Raw genomic sequence first — 16,264 nt, 5'->3', positions numbered from 1 at the left:
ACACATGACAAGCGCTGAGAAGAATATGCCCATGCGATAGAGCTGTGAAAGATCCCGGAAGAATCCTTCCATGAGTTCATGAAGGTGTGTGTGGCAGGGAAGTCTGGATAAAATGTATAAAGTGTATACATATACGAGAAGGTTTATTTCGAAAGGAAAAACCTGACACTTGTAGTTTGGCTTTTAAATATATCTTCTGTGACATAAAATATGGAACTTTTCTGACACACGTGACATCACACACTAATGATGAAGAGTTTGGGGTCAAAGTACTGTTTTTATTGAATGAAGTTAACATTAAAATCATCTGAAATAAAATGCAGATATAGTTAATGGGGCATAAAAAAGGGTAATAAATAAATAAATAAACAAATAAATAAATAAATAAAGACATTTTAACTAGAGATTAACGTTATTATTATTATTATTATTATTATTATTATTATTATTATTATTATTATTATTATTATTATTATTATTATTATTATTATTATTATTATTATTATTATTATTATTGGCCTTGGCCCTTAAACACTGTTGACAATTTGACATATAACACCGTCGCTCTCTTTTGGTCCTCACTGGATGCCGTAGACGAAAAGATGGCGACCCTTGCGCTGGTTGGCCGTCCTGCGAGTGTCCTTCCAAAGATTACGAGTGAGTAAAGTCAAACTAGTAGTCAGTATGTGTCTATATGGTTTTGTAAATTTTAGGTTTGGTTAATACAACGGCTTCACACAGGCTCAGACTGCAAACATGAGTGTGTATTGAACGACCTTGCTAATCATCTTGGCGAATGGCTAACGCTAGCTAGGTGTTAACTTAGCTGTTTTTGTTCAGTGGCTGGCTACCTGACACTAGTCTCACTTCAAGTCATGTGTCAACGTTACGCGAACTGTTATATCGCTCAGAGCAGTAGTTAAGTTTGTCTCCATTCATGAGCGTGAGAAGATGTGCTGTAACAAGGTGTCAAGAGTTGTCATGGTGTGGGTCTCACAGTCTCCGATGTAAATTGCAACGATCAGACTGGCTGAATTGCAACAGTCGGAATGGCTGGAACTACGAAAAAATACATAGAGAGTATTTTGCATTATACAAGCCTTTAAAAATGTCATTGTAATGCATTTTTGTCTGACTAGGGCCTAAGAAACCCATGTCAATAATTTATTGTTTGTTGTAATTATTTGAATCAAATATAACGTTAATTTCAGTACAGTATTCACCAAAATTAATGAAATGTGTGTACCTACAAGTTCTTCAAATCGAATGTGTTATTTCAACTGTTTCAATAACTTTTTCTCATAACGCATAACTTACAGACAAGTCTATATTATTACAAAGTTATTGCCACTTAAAAGTGACCCTATAAGTACATAATAGCTGGCATCTCAAGAGTATTGTACCTCTTTCCAAATAGAGGGTTACTGTCCCCCCGTTGCATTGTCAGCCTCTTGCGTGGGCCCGTCTCAGCAGAGGAAGCTGCACCATGCTGTCATCCCCAAAGGGAAGGGAGGTCGCTCGTCATCCAGTGGCATCGCCGCCACGGTGTTTGGTGCTACAGGCTTCCTGGGGCGATACGTGGTCAATCGGCTGGGTGAGTGAAGAAGGAAATGGACTCTTCCTCACTTCCTTCAATGCAAAGCTAACTTATAAGGGTCCATTCTCCCATCAACTAAACCAAATGTTGTTCGTTGTCTGCACTAAGTTGGAATCCAAACCTTGATGCCTTGTTAATCTTTTCTGGAACATAGACATAGAGTTGATTTGGTGTGTTATTGGTTTGAAGGTCGGATTGGCTCTCAGATCATAGTCCCTCATCGCTGTGATCAGTATGACCTCATGTATTTGAAGCCTATGGGGGACCTTGGACAAATCATTTTTATGGTGCGTACGTTCCAAAAGAGTTAAGTGATGTTCCACCCAACCAAGAATCTCGGACGCCTCACATTGACTTTATTTGAAATTCTGCTACAGGAGTGGGATGCCAGGAACAAAGACTCCATCAAACGAGCTTTGGAGCACTCCAACGTGGTCATCAACCTTGTGGGAAAAGAGTGGGAAACAAGGTATTACTTGACCTGACACCATTTCCAACTAAGTAATCATTGAATACTGGCATTTATTGACTTTTGTTTGCCTCTGTGTGTGAAGGAACTACCGATTTGAGGATGTCTTTGTGAGCATCCCTCAGCAGATCGCCAAGGCAACCAGAGAGGCTGGCATCACTAAGTTCATCCACATCTCTCACCTCAACGCTGACATCCGCAGCTCATCCAAATACTTGAGGAATAAGGTTGGAAACATGCTTCCCAATTGCCCAGCCGTATAACCTGCTCATGTTTTATGGAAACGGGAACAGATTTAATGACATAAAATGAAATCTCAAAGCCTACATTTTTTTCTTTTGAGGAAAGTGCAACAGCATTTTTTTAAAAAGATACTTAGATATTTGGCTAGAGTGCAAGACACTTCTTATCCCTTTTAGTGTTATTCCGATACCGATACTGGTATCGGCAGAGGCCCAGATACTGCATTAAAATAGTGGTATCGGTGAGTACTAACAAGTAACATGCCAATACCATTCATTCTGACCATAATATGGGACTTTGGATGCATTATCTTGTGTCTTGCTCATGCAGGACATTCACTTATGTGTGACATGTTCACTGCATGCCGAGCTATAGATATCCTATTGGCCCTTGAATGCTCTGAACCAATGGCAAGACAGCTTTTTCATGTTGAGAAAAAGAAAACGTAGGTATCGGCATCGGCCGATACTGCAAAGCTGGGTATCAGAACAACACTAATCCTAATGTTATGTTTGAGAACCCTAACAATGCCTCACCATCATATTTTGATGGTGGCAAGCTTTTGCTAGCAGGCCTTGTATTTGACACCTGTGCTCTATTGTGTGTCTCAGGCTGTGGGAGAGACAGCCGTGAGAGACGAGTTTCCCGACGCCATCATCATGAAGCCCTCGGAGATGTTTGGGAGGGAGGACAAGTTCTTCAACTACTACGCAAGTAAGGCATCAACATGATTTGAAAATCAAAGCTTCACTCACTATGATGTCATTCTTTCAGACATGCGTTGGTTTGGCAAAGCCGTTCCGCTCATCAGCCTCGGGAAGAAAACAATCAAGCAGCCTGTTTACGTAAGATGACTTTTTCCTCTGTCACTAACATAATCGGCATACATTTATCCTTATTAACTTGCTAGCTTGCAAAGGAAATTGCAAATCACGGCGGCAATGTATCCCGAATTTGTCTGATTGGGTTATAGGCTATCACTAAACTTTTATAACACAATAGGAAATCCATAATTACACTAACCATTTGTATAAAAATTAGTATATTAAATATAAAATATTTATTATTCATATTAAATATAAAACAATCAAATTAAAAGCAGTAAATACGGTACAAACTGAACATACCTGTGCTGTGCTTTTTCGTATTTGAACCGTTTGGTTCCAATTCTCCTGGTACCTGGGAATTGATACCAATACTGAACGGTACCAATTTTTGATACTTTTGTTCTCTTGTTTGTGGTAATAAATGTTCATTTATATAATCTAAAAAAAACGTAACAGTTATTTTTCAATAAAGACAATTTGACAAATAACAAAACATCATGAATTTAAAACAAATGAGCCAGAGAGGACGGAATAAAAAATAAAATAACATTTTAAAATTAATTAAAAAAAATATATACAAAAATTTATATTACAAAATTATTTTCAATGAACAACATAGAGAACAAAGTTAAGCAGTAATACAAGGACAGAAGATAAATAATTGCATTGGTGTTATTTTGTTGCTTGTGCAGTTGTGTTTATGGAATGTGCCCTGTCGTACATAGCGTGATGAATTCGAACCCACCTTGGACTGAAATCTAGCAGAAAATCACAGTGGGAAGAGAACGTGAGTGACAAGAGAATAACTCATTTTCAGGGATCCCACGCTTACCGGAAAACCTGGAAAATGATTAGCCAATTTTCCCGTCATGGAAAACACATGTAAAATGAGGAAAAAGAGCAAAATGTCCTGGAAAAGCTTGAGTTGTCCTGGAAAATTATTATTTCATCCCTCTGCTTGTTACTGCCTTGTGGGTGAACCCAAACAGGTTAAACAGACATGTCAGTCTGTTTTCAGCTGCCTTCAATGGGCAATATTGAGCTGTACCGTTTTTCTGCTTCATCTCTGCTTCGATCCAGCACAGCGCCCCATGTGACGCTGCCAACCAATCAAATTACATTTTCACTTAGACCAATTCTGCTGCCCAGTGTCCCCATATGACTTTCTTGCTAGAGTTACTCATTTTTAAAACCCATATTTATTTTCTTCAAAGAAGCGCCAAAACTAGCGACTTTCAGTTCAAGAGTGTTGCTTGTAGCACTGTATATAATGAGTCTGAGGTTTTTCATCCCTCACTCTGTCTCCTTTGTTGAGCGACAGAGAGCTGTAGTGGGCCTGCCAGCACTTTAGGCTGTGCGCTCTGAGTTGAAGTACACATCTCTGGTTTCAGCAGAACCGCAGCAACCATGATGATGGCTTTGAGATAGCAGGTAGTCTTACCAGGCCACGTCTGAGTCAGTAAAGTTTTGAACTTTTTTACACACGACTGCCAGCTCTGGTCTAAAGTGTAAATGCAGCCTCTTTGATGCTCGTGCATGAGCCGCGCAGGCCTGTACGAGCACAAGCGAAGAGAAACTCCTCTGGCAAGAGGCCACTATTTACAGACTAGCAAAGATGACTTCAACTGATAGAATGATAAGACAATGATAGAGCAATTCTGAATAAATTGCTTGCACAGATAATATAATTATTTATATATGTAAAATATTAAAGTAACTTCTAATCAAAATATAGAATATTTGGCATATATATATATATATATATATATATATAAAGTGTATTTGATTGTGTTGAATGAAAGAAAGCTGTTTATATGTACTCAAATATTACCAAAAAAAAGGACTAAAATAGCAGCATAAATAAATAATTTTATGGGGTACTATTGACAATGGAGGGATAAAAATCCGCAGTAGAGTGAATCCTTAATAAGTGAAGTAGCGAGGGACCACTGTTCTGCGATATTTTTGCTCACGGTTATCGTACCGTCAGATTATAATATTGGGTGCCACTTATATTCTACTCAGTTGTTCAAAACACTTGTCCTCTTAATTAGGTTGTTGACGTGGCCAAGGCCATCATCAGTGCAGCTAAAGACCCAGAGGCCAATGGCAAGACATACGCACTAGTTGGGTAAGTGACCAAGTGTTTGCACTCAAAGGACACAACCTTACATACACCAGTACAGCCCAGCAGGCTCCATCCAATACAAGAGCTGTATCAAAGATTGTGCTTTTACAAAGATAATACTCATTTTGGACAATGTCACGTAAGCACTATGGGCACATGGGCAGTTGACAGCATTCTGGAGTTGCTGTATACAAGTTCACATGATTCTTGCAAAGCGCATCAACCTCTGTATTACAAATGTTTGAAATCATAACATTAATATTGCTTCTCAATACATGATACAACTTCTTGATGTGACTTTAGGAATACCTTGCAGTATTTGCTAAACGATATGTACATTATTGTGGTTGATGTGTTTTGCATTAGTATACACGTCAGTCAGAAGACAATTGCAATACTGCAGTCGTGTATTGTTTTCATTGGTTTGGACTTACTCTCAAAGCAAACTTGTGTTGTCTGTCAATCTGTGTTGTAGTCCCAACCGGTACCTGCTCCACGACCTTGTGGAATATATCTACGCCATCGCTCACAGACCCTTTATGGCCTATCCACTCCCCCGCCCACTCATTCAGTAAGTGTTTAACATGATAACATGAATTCGCTATTTTGGTTGTTCTCATCAGATACTCTTTAATTTGAAGATGTGATTCATACTTGTTTTAAAGGTTTTAATTCTCACAGTTGTTTTTATCCATATTCGTGCAGTAAAGTGGAGTTTCCGAATGTTCCCCTACAAACCTTTTGAGGGCACACCAAGCAAAGGAATCAAATTAATTCGCTGTGTGTCCTTTTCAGCCTGGTCGCTCAGTTTTTCGCAATGAATCCATTTGAGCCCTGGACAACCCCAGATAAAATAGAAAGGGTAAGAAAGACTTTGGAAAAAGTTCACAGTAAGAATTACAGCTCCCATCACAATCATTTATAGTGAAGCTTGATGAAAACTTGTTTTTCAGTTTCATGCATCTGACATGAAATACCCAGGACTTCCTGGTCTAGAGGATCTTGGTATTAGTCCCTCCACCGTAGAGCAACGGGCGATTGAGATTCTGCGTCTACATCGTCAATTCCGTTACCTGGATGCTGACCTGGATGCATCCAAGCCAGCGAAGACCATCAACTACTAAAGTACTGAATCGGTATCTCAACGTCACTTCGGAATGCGTTAACTCAATTCTTTATGTAAATAAAAACATACATCTCATCTTTAAAGTGTCTTATGTTTGTTTCCTGGTAAATTTACTATCCACTGTTGGCCATAAAGCTACACTTCGTTAATGCTGCATTGGAATCACAAGCATTATTACGGCAGCATTACACTTAACTAGGACTGTCGAGGATAAATAACTTAGTTTTTGATGGAATGGAAGAAACACCTGGAGAGACATGGACAAACACTGAAGAAAATGTAATGACAATTTTCAAGGGGAAACTACAGCTGAAGGAGAAGCTCGAGATGGAGCGGGCTCATCGGACAGGGAAACCTGAACCTGGGAGGACCAGACCCAGGCCGATCGTAGTTAAATTTGAAAAAAGATAAAGACAAAGCAAGAATTCTACAAAAAACAAAGTACAAATATATACATAAATGAGGATTTTACAGGTACCATTTGACAAAAACAACTGATACCAAATTGAAAGCAGCATGTGAAAGAAGAGAGATTGCCTACCTACACTATAATAAACTTTTAATTTGCAACCGAATAAGCACAACAAGACATGTCCACTGTCCATCATAATTTAGCAGCAAATTAAGAGATTACACAACATGCCTGATAAAACAAAACAAGCAAATGCCACATAAAAATGGCAAACCTACACACCAATAAAACCAAGTTGAAAACATTTGATTAAACCTAGATGATGTCCATTTTAACAGTTTCAAATCAAATCTGTTGAAGATTACTCATGGGGTCCCCCAAGGGTCTGTGCTTGAGCTGTCAGGCTGCGATCAGTTGTTTGTTGTTGTGTTGCAGCCAGTTGACCACGAGGGGCGCAAACGCTACAGGTCAGGCCTTGTATTCAATTATGAAATCAAATACACTTATAAAAAGCTGTAACAATATCAAATAACATGAAAAAATGTGATCATCAAAAATACATTTATTCATATGTGAACTTTGACATCCAACAAGATGCCAAACAGGAAAATAATTCCTGCATCAAATTAAGTTCAGAGTCTTGAGTCCTGTTTACTAACACAAAAATAACTACAGGTAATATATCATCTTTTGGTGAGGTAAGGCATCAACATAGTTTTTTGTTTTTAATATTTGGTCTTGAATTTCGCTGTTCGGTTTGCTTTTCTACTTAATTGTGTACAGGTCAGTAACAGACATTTGCCTTATTGCCGCCAAGTAGCACAAAGCTCTACTGTAACTGAGCAACTCATTGACAATTGTATCAGCGCCAATGCATTGAATTAATTACATATTATTATTATATGCAGCCCAAGGTCGGCATGCAAACGGTATGGCTGCATGGTTAAGAACCACTTATTTGGACATTTCAGGTATGAACTTATGGCCAACCCTACATGAGTCATGGTTTTACCATGGCCACCCCAATGAAACATTTCTGTCTACGCCCCTGCAAACGCTACTTACACAGCTGTTTTCATTCATGTAATCAGTCGGCGTATGTAAGAGGCAGTCAGAACAAACATAAAACAAATGTGTGTTTCTGTTAAAGGGGTTAATTTGTGGAACAATTATGAAGCTGAATTGAAAAAGTGTGAATCAATTACTGTGTTTAAAAAGAGTTTCAAAAAGACAATGTTACAAAAATATATAAATAAAATCATGTATAAATATAAATGAATGGAAGAGCATTTATGCATGCATTTATATGCATATTGTTTGAGCGTGTGTGTGTGTGTGTGTGCGCGCGCGCGTGCAGTCGGTTGTGATGGTTAAGGTTAGGGTAAGCATTTTGCCAATGAGATGTCCCCACTAAAAATATAAACCCAACATGTGCGTGTGTGCGTGTACTTTCTCTTATTTTTTATGTATATGCAGTGAATAAGGGCTTACAACTCACACCAATATTATCTGTGCACTTAAGAAAATCCTTTTTCAATTATTTTTCATTGAAATAACTTAAGAGGAACCCCCACAGTCATGACAAGTTTGCTCTATATTATTTATTTGGTTGTTTCTAACATAATTATGTGATTCATTTTTCAAAAATCATTTCCAGTTTAATACATTTTGTAAAAACTTAATTTGGACGTACGCCGCCATTATTATTTGCGTCGCAAGGTATTCAGTGCATAGTGACGTAGAATGATGGCTGGCTCTCTGCCGAGCAATGTGAAATGGCAATAAAGAAAGCAAGGTAAGTGTCCGTAGAGTTCTTAATGGGACGATCAAAATTCTTGATCTGGTGAATAACGAGAGCATGGCGTGGGGAAGGGTTACTCTCCTGATCACGTTGTTTCTTTACGAACGCTACGAGGCTTAATTTGCTTTCTTTATAGGCGTTTAACATTGCTCTCCGTCACTACTCACTGAATGCCTTGCTACGTAAATAACAATGGCGGCGTATGTCCAACTAAAGTTTCTACAAACTGGAAATGATTTTTGAAAAAAATTATCTCATAGTTATGTTAGTAACAACCAAATAAATAATATAGCAGCAAACTTGTCATGACAGTCGGGGTTCCTTTTAATACATTAACGTGATAGAAGTAATAGGGAGTAGGACTAAAAAAGTTTTTGTACTTCATCCTACTACTTTTACATGTAAATTATGACATTATTGATCAATTATTTTCTTTCTTCAATTTTTTATTTTCATTTAAACTTATATTTCAAATGTTGTAATGGGTTTATATGTTCAATAAACCAACCGACCAAAAAAACAAACAAACTACGATCTAACTAATTTCTATACTACGACAAGCTATGCTAAATAAATTCACTATAGATAATATTCACTGACGTCATGGGATGCGAGTCTGCCCCTCAACTTTTCAGTGGACTAAGCTGTGTTTACACCGAATGTTCTTTTGTTATCGATGAATGTCACCCCCAGTTTCCTCTAACGTTACTTGTGTAAGCAAGATGTATGCGGAAGATTTAGCCCAACACTCTTTGCAGCAGTATACGTTGAAACGTTTGATTAGTGGAATCGATTGGACTACAAATATTTGCCGATGTTACTGCCTGCAATGCACGGAGCGGACTACATGGCAACTGAGGTAGGACGGCTCTCAAAACAAGGACATTCTTCCGTCTTCTGTACTTTCGGCTTTTCTTTTCTTTTTAGAGAAAAGAAAAGAAATAAAGAAAAGAAAAAAAAATTTTTTTTTACTTTCGGCTTTTATTGGTTGCTATGTGCATTTATCAATTGTGAATTCGAGGTGAAGAATCTTGGGTAATTTTTAAATACCACAGAGTCAAACAATGATCCAGGAGAGGTATCCTCTATTATTACATTGTACACCAAGCGAATGATTTAAATCAAGTAGCTAGTTCCCCGACCGCACTAGCTATGCTAGCTGTGCTAGCAACATTGTTGATTCATCACTTATTTTCGTACACTTTAACAACAATTTCAACTTTTGGGCTGCTGGGAAAGGAAAATAAGAGACCTTAAGGAGAGTATTTGGAGGGGTTTCAAAATCGAACATATTGACCACCAATTATTTAAAAAAAATGTAATCGCCGACAATTTGTTGTGAATGAAAATGTTCTAAAGTTGTATTTTATTTCCTTTGTTGTACACATTTTCAGCTAAAACTAATTATTTCCGTAGTAAAGTATTGCTTCCATTCACGCGCTTTTGCTTTTGCTCGCACCATTTTTTTTCATACTCACAATGCCTTGTGGTCTATATCAACCGGTTGAGTGAGCATCGATGTCCTACTTAGATCCAAAATGTAACTGAAAATATAATTATGACAACTTAAAACCTTCAAGGCAACTAATTTGTGTGTGTGTGGGGGGGGGGGGGGACAGGAAGTAGAAACAGGTTTAACTAAAAAATCTGATTTAATTGTACTAATTTTGGAGCATTTGAAATACTTGGTTTGCTTCACTGTAAGACAGTTGCAAAAATAGATTATTGAGGTTAAAATCAAATAATAGGTGTGGTGTTTTTCACTGCAGTAATTTACAAATGTGTGAACGTGTTTCTACTTGGAATGGGGAAGTGGTGTTGTGAACGGCGGTGGGTGCACGAGCTCAGAGGCTTGTGTAAGATCCCACGAGCAGCAACACACGCAACCCCGAGCCTAAGAGAGAAAAGCCACAGAGCCGACGAGAGCAGTTACAACGTCGACTTCGAGGAGATGGAAACCTACATCAGATGCGATTTGTCCGATTGGCCGGTGACAACATCGTTCCTCCCAGTGATCTTCATGCTCATCTTCATCTTGGGCCTGACAGGCAACAGCGTGGTCCTTTTCACCGTTTGGCGGGTGAGGGCGAAGTGGCGGGCGGCCACCATATATATCGGCAACCTGGCCCTGGCTGACCTGGCCTTCATCGTCACGATGCCCGTGTGGGTGGTGCACCTCATAATGGGTCGCCAATGGTACTTCGGGGTGGTCATGTGCAAGATGAACAACTTCATGTTTCTCTTCAGTGTGTTTACCAGCGCCTTCCTCCTCACCTGCATGAGCTTTGACCGCTACCTGGCCATCGTGCGCTCGCTGTCCAGTACCCACCTGCGCACTCGCGGCCATATACGCGCCTCCCTTGCCGCCGCCTGGATGCTGTCGGGCCTCCTGTCTGTGCCTACCCTCGTGTTCTCCACCACCTTGCAAGACCCGAGCAGCAACCAAACTTTCTGCATCCTGGACCTCAGCCGAGTGGCGACCAGTTTGGAGCAAGAGAGGCTGTGGAATGCAGGGTTCAGCTTGATGTTGAGCACCCTGGGGTTCCTGCTCCCCTTCCTGGTCATGGTGGTGTGCTACGGGTTGATTGGCTATACCGTGATGCGCCACTTCAACATCCGGCACAAGGAGGACCAACGCAAGTGGCGACTCTTGAGGATTATCATCATGGCGGTGGTGGTCTTCACTGCCTGCTGCATGCCCTACCATGTGTACAGAATCACAGGAGCCCTCTATCACCTGGGCCTGTTCCCAGCCACCTGCACTTTTGAGCGCTTCCTCAGTCTGACCTTCCCGTATGTCTTCACCCTGGCATCTGCCAACAGCTGCCTCAACCCCTTCCTCTACGCCTTCTTAGACTTGCGTTTCAGGTCACAGTGCCTGCGCCTGCTTCACCTCAAGAAGCTCCGCAAGACATCCACCAAGCGCTAGCGTGCCTGCAGGACTCAATCAACGCTAGTTTCTTACTTCAAGATTCTTGACTTTTGGGCCTACTGCCTATTGATAGCTATTGGACAAATTTCAAGGAAGCAAGCATAAAGTAGACTTTGTGGAATGCAGAGCTGTGTGGTCAGGGGAGACAGAGCCTCACCTGCACATGACTGTAACAAGAAAAAACAAACAAATAATGTAATACTCATGTATATTTTTTCCGTTCTCGTAGTGTGGTCTTTGCTTTATAGAATATCTTATTTAATCCAATAATGTCCATGACGTCATTATAAAAATTGCTGAATTTGCATATATTTCCTGTTCATACTGTGTGAAAGAGCAGGGTAACCGTATGGTTGCACAGGGCTGTCCCAGCCACACATGAGCATCTGCCCCGCACCATAATAACAGGATGAGAGTCCCTGAGGACCATCTGTTGATAGATCATTGACAGTCATTATTTAATGTTGTTATTTGTTACTGTATCCTGAACAAATAGTAAATATTATTTACTCAGTAAATAATATTTACTACTAATTTATTTACTAAATACATAAGAGGGTAATCTTATCAACGGGATTCCATTTGAACACAGCATTAAACACAACATCAAACACATTCAAAGCACATTCCACACATTCCAAAAATATATAAAAGATATTGAACTCAACAGGCACTGTAAAGCTTGAAGTCACAGCTTTCGGAAAACATCTTGAACTTGAACCTTTTGAAAGTTAACTCAAACTTTGACAAAGCAATTCAAGTCTACATTTTCAGAGTGAGGTTTTTCGTGCTTCCTCATGGATCTGTAGCAGAAAGCCTGCACAGCCACTTCCCCTGAATGTGAGTCTTTATTTAAAACTAATAATGGAAAAAAAAAAGGAGAAAAAAACCTGGCAAAAAAATAAAAAGCACATCTAATTTACATAGGAAGGACACAATGTTATATATCTTTTGCTGTAACTGGACATGACCATTCTAGCAAAGACATTAGTACACGCACATTCTATTGCTAAACAGGATTGTTTATTAGCATCTTGCTAACCTACAAGAACGTAGCCAAAATGGGAAGAATACTGAACTTACTTACTTAAAATATCGCATTAAATATGTATTAACACGGATTAATCACATTATTAATTTTGACCACAGACCATCCTTTAGCTGACAGTGAATGGTTACATTAAAGGTAGCACGCAGGTTTTGTTTGAGCAATTAACATAACTACATGCATTACAGTAAAGCATTTAATAAATGTTTGTGTATGACATTCAGAATATTTGTTCATGACAAAATATTGAAGACATTTTTTTCCAATTTAAATTATGCAAGTAATTAACTGATTTATAAAAAGAGGATGATGAGCGGTGTACAGTCGACCAAAAAATGTTGACGACGTCCTTATAGCATTATATGTCAAAAGAATTAACACATAACCGGTGCTCTTTAAATTTAGCGGGCAAAAAAATGTTGAAGAAAAAAGCCTTTTTAATTAAGCGATTAATCGTTATTAATCAAAATTCTAAAAGGTGATTAATCTGATTAAACATTTAATCGTTTGACAGCTCTACTTCATATTCATGGATGTAAGACGAAGCATACATCTTAAAGGTGGAGGCCAAAGTTTTAATTCAGAAATAAACACTAAATAAACACTGGATGTATGTTTTATGTGACCCCCTCGGGACGAGGTTCTTGTTAAAGTAGGGGACAGTGTCGCCTTTGGGGTGGGTCGCAGGTTGGTTAGTTTCCAAATGTCTGGACGGGCCGTAAAGGGATCAGACTGTTGTTGGAAGTTATGCACGATTGGTTGTTGTGTGTGTTGCGTAGTTATAGCCTGCTGTTTTGTGAATTGAAAACTGTTGATTAAAAAGTGCTGTTAGCTGATTTCACCAACGCTACAATACATTGATGGGTTGACACACATCACCGGTGACGAGACGCTGCAGTCGGCGCAACGCACGATCCAGGAAGTACAAATATGAACGTAGTTCAGGGCTGTTAGCCATCTCAGAGGTCAGGTGACTGAAAGTTTGTGTTCATTAATTAAACAACATTGTTTCATTGTTTATTAGTGGACAGAGTGGAACCATAAAAGGAAATGTATAATGAGAACTAAAATGCCTTGTGTGCTAAACCAAAATAAATAAATATCTAATAAGTTCAATGTGGTGACCGGGGAAGGGACACAGCATAAAGCGAACCCCGCAACAGGGACCCAAAGGTGTACAACACAGTTTTATTTAAAATGAAGACAAGCCATTTGGCATACAGGTCGGATGCCAGCATCGTTTGGGGCAGATGTGGTGCTAATTAATTTATGATAATTTTCCTCAGTTTTACCCAACAGACCAGCCCACAATTAAGAGGGAGCAAACCATTCATCAATTTGCAATATAGATAGCAAACTGAACCAATCAACATCAGTGGCACAGCTTCGTGGTAGTCAGGTGTGGTCAGGAGTTGGGGCGGGCTGTGCCAGGCCGGGAGTCCTAAATCAAAATGACAGGGCCAATTTTTTTTTTTTTGTGTCACTCCATCCCTGGACTGGTCTCATTGCCTCCCGTCATGTCAGACAGACTTGATTGACATTGTTAATTAGACTGCTCATGTACAGTCTGGCCTAACTTCATCTATCTTTTATACAAGTAAAATACTTATTTATCATCAGCAAGTGTCATTATTTCGGTAACACATGCTGCCTTCATAAAAATCCAAATGAAGCATTTTAATCTATATTAATATAGATTAACTCCAGAATTATATGGAGGACCAAAACTGCCAAAATTCAAAATAAATAAATGATTCAATAAATAAATGAAAGTGAAAATAAAAACGGATAAAAAATATATATATAATTTGAAAAATTTTTTTTTATATATATATATATATATATATATATATATATATATATATATATATATATAATGAACGACTGTCACCTCGACTTGTTGTCGAGCAACTCAAGTCGCAAATTGTGGTGACAGTGGACAAGATAGTCATCCATTGCTGGAGCTCTCCATGCAAACCGGCGAGACTTCCTTCTTCATCGAGCCGCTCACTCGACCAATGAAAGGCAGTTTGAACGGCGGAGTCCAACCCAATACACGCTTAGGACCGCCCCCTCATTTGAATAACATTTCGTCTTGGCAGTATGGAACAAAACTGCCAAAATTAAAAATTAATAAATGACTAAATAAATAAATGACTAAATAAATAACAGCACACACACGTACGCGCGCGTTGTGAGGACATCCATAGACATAATGCATTTCCTAGCCCCTTCACCCAACCCCAACCATCAAAAATGATTGCCTACCCCTATTCCTTACCCTAACCTAAACAATAACACAATTGAAACCTAAACTCTAAAACCAAGTCTTGACCCTCCAAAAGAGTTCTTGAGTTGTGAGGACCGGCCAAAATGTCCTCACTTCACAAAAATGTCCTCAATCTGTTGGTTGAAGACGTATTTTGGTCCTCACAATGTAGTATGTACAAGTACACACACACACACACACACACACACACACACACACACACACACACACACACACACACACACACACACACACACACACACACACACACACACACAAGGTGCTTGGTGCTGGGATCCTAATGCATTAGCAACTTCTGCAAAGGAAATGTGCAATTATTCTTCTGCTTCTGTTTCCTCTTACCAGTGGGGCAAAACCACTTGGTTTCCTGCCCTGCCTGATATGCACATGCGAAAACGCACACAACTGCCTTTCCACAAATTTTAACCTTTATTTAACCAGGTAAAATGTTTGAGAACTAATTCTCATTTACAAACATCGTGCTTTCTCACATGTTGTGGCCACAGATCTGGGCCAGTTCAGCCAATAGACAATTTAGGCAAATATAGTGTAACCTCGGAGTTTAAACGTCTCGAAACTTGTACAATTCGGACTTCAACCAAAAAATCTGAGTAAAAAATGCCTCGGAGTTCTAACTAATTTTCGGACTTTGAACACCCAAACAAAGCAAGCTAAGCCGAATGTACCTTGGAAACGGGTAGACGAGTGAAGCCGAGCGAAGCCGAGCAATGCCGAATGCTCACGTTGCGATAGTTGAGACGACGCGCTGCTCATTTTTAGTCAGATCGTTAATACTCCCGAAGGTGCTCCATACTCGCGAGTGCATTTTGATTTTTCCACGACAATTGTCTTCGCCATGGGCCCAAAGAAAGAACACAGTGCGAGGGCAGCATAGAAAAACATACAGTGCTACAAACCATAGTGGAATTAGGAAGGAGATTATCGCGCAGTTGTATCTACCGCGACTATTTCTGTAAATATTGGCAAAAAAAAGTTTGTTTCTACCTTATTTCGTTCTTCAGTAATCAACAATAGAAAATAGGTTAGTTTCACCCAAATGCTCTGTTTTGGACCAAAATAAGCTTTTTGTGAAATGATATTATTTCATGCACTATAGTGAATTTGACACCTTTTTTTTTCCATGAATGATGCCACAAACATCTAAACAGTGCTTTACTTCTGTAAAACACTACCACCAACAATGAGAAAGTGTTTTTTGATAGCAAAATATGTTTATTTACATTCAACAGTGTAACAATTTGACAAAACAATTTGGCAAACTATTTACAAATGTGTGCAACTGTGGTACTATTTACAATTGTGTGAATGTTTCAACTATACAGTTTTTCTTTTTATGAGGTATATTGTGTAAAACTCCCCTGCGTGCAAGG

General features: G+C 39.1%; 2 protein-coding genes across 2 annotated transcripts; both read left to right on the top strand.

Moving 5' to 3' along the window:
- The first annotated feature begins 528 nt into the window (after positions 1-528).
- Positions 529-6,465, top strand: ndufa9a (NADH:ubiquinone oxidoreductase subunit A9a). The gene is made up of 11 exons (XM_086074859.1): positions 529-657; positions 1,418-1,594; positions 1,787-1,884; positions 1,975-2,066; positions 2,152-2,293; positions 2,921-3,023; positions 3,084-3,154; positions 5,191-5,267; positions 5,740-5,835; positions 6,060-6,126; positions 6,218-6,465. Exons 1-11 carry the CDS (start codon positions 603-605, stop codon positions 6,386-6,388), a joined length of 1,149 nt encoding a protein of 382 aa, XP_085930985.1. The 5' UTR covers positions 529-602; the 3' UTR covers positions 6,389-6,465.
- A 4,074-nt stretch (positions 6,466-10,539) lies between these two features.
- Positions 10,540-11,532, top strand: LOC147176359 (apelin receptor B-like). The gene has a single exon (XM_086074050.1). The coding sequence runs from the start codon at positions 10,555-10,557 to the stop codon at positions 11,530-11,532; it is 978 nt and encodes a 325-aa protein (XP_085930176.1). The 5' UTR covers positions 10,540-10,554.
- The last annotated feature ends 4,732 nt before the right edge of the window (positions 11,533-16,264 follow it).

The sequence above is a fragment of the Leptonotus elevatus genome, chromosome 4, assembly GCF_054856555.1.
Source record: "Leptonotus elevatus isolate MCC_2025b chromosome 4, RoL_Lele_1.0, whole genome shotgun sequence".
Lineage (NCBI taxonomy): Eukaryota > Metazoa > Chordata > Actinopteri > Syngnathiformes > Syngnathidae > Leptonotus > Leptonotus elevatus.
This window is presented reverse-complemented; position numbering and strand designations above follow the sequence as displayed.

What these genes read in the sequence shown, in the direction of transcription:
- LOC147176359 (XM_086074050.1), top strand. Translation starts at nt 10,555, where the DNA reads ATGGAAACCTACATCAGATGCGATTTGTCCGATTGGCCGGTGACAACA.
- ndufa9a (XM_086074859.1), top strand. Translation starts at nt 603, where the DNA reads ATGGCGACCCTTGCGCTGGTTGGCCGTCCTGCGAGTGTCCTTCCAAAG. An exon ending in TGTCCTTCCAAAGATTACGA is followed by an intron (nt 658 to 1,417) that starts GTGAGTAAAGTC and finishes CTTTCCAAATAG; the next exon opens with AGGGTTACTGTCCCCCCGTT. An exon ending in AAGACATACGCACTAGTTGG is followed by an intron (nt 5,268 to 5,739) that starts GTAAGTGACCAA and finishes TCTGTGTTGTAG; the next exon opens with TCCCAACCGGTACCTGCTCC.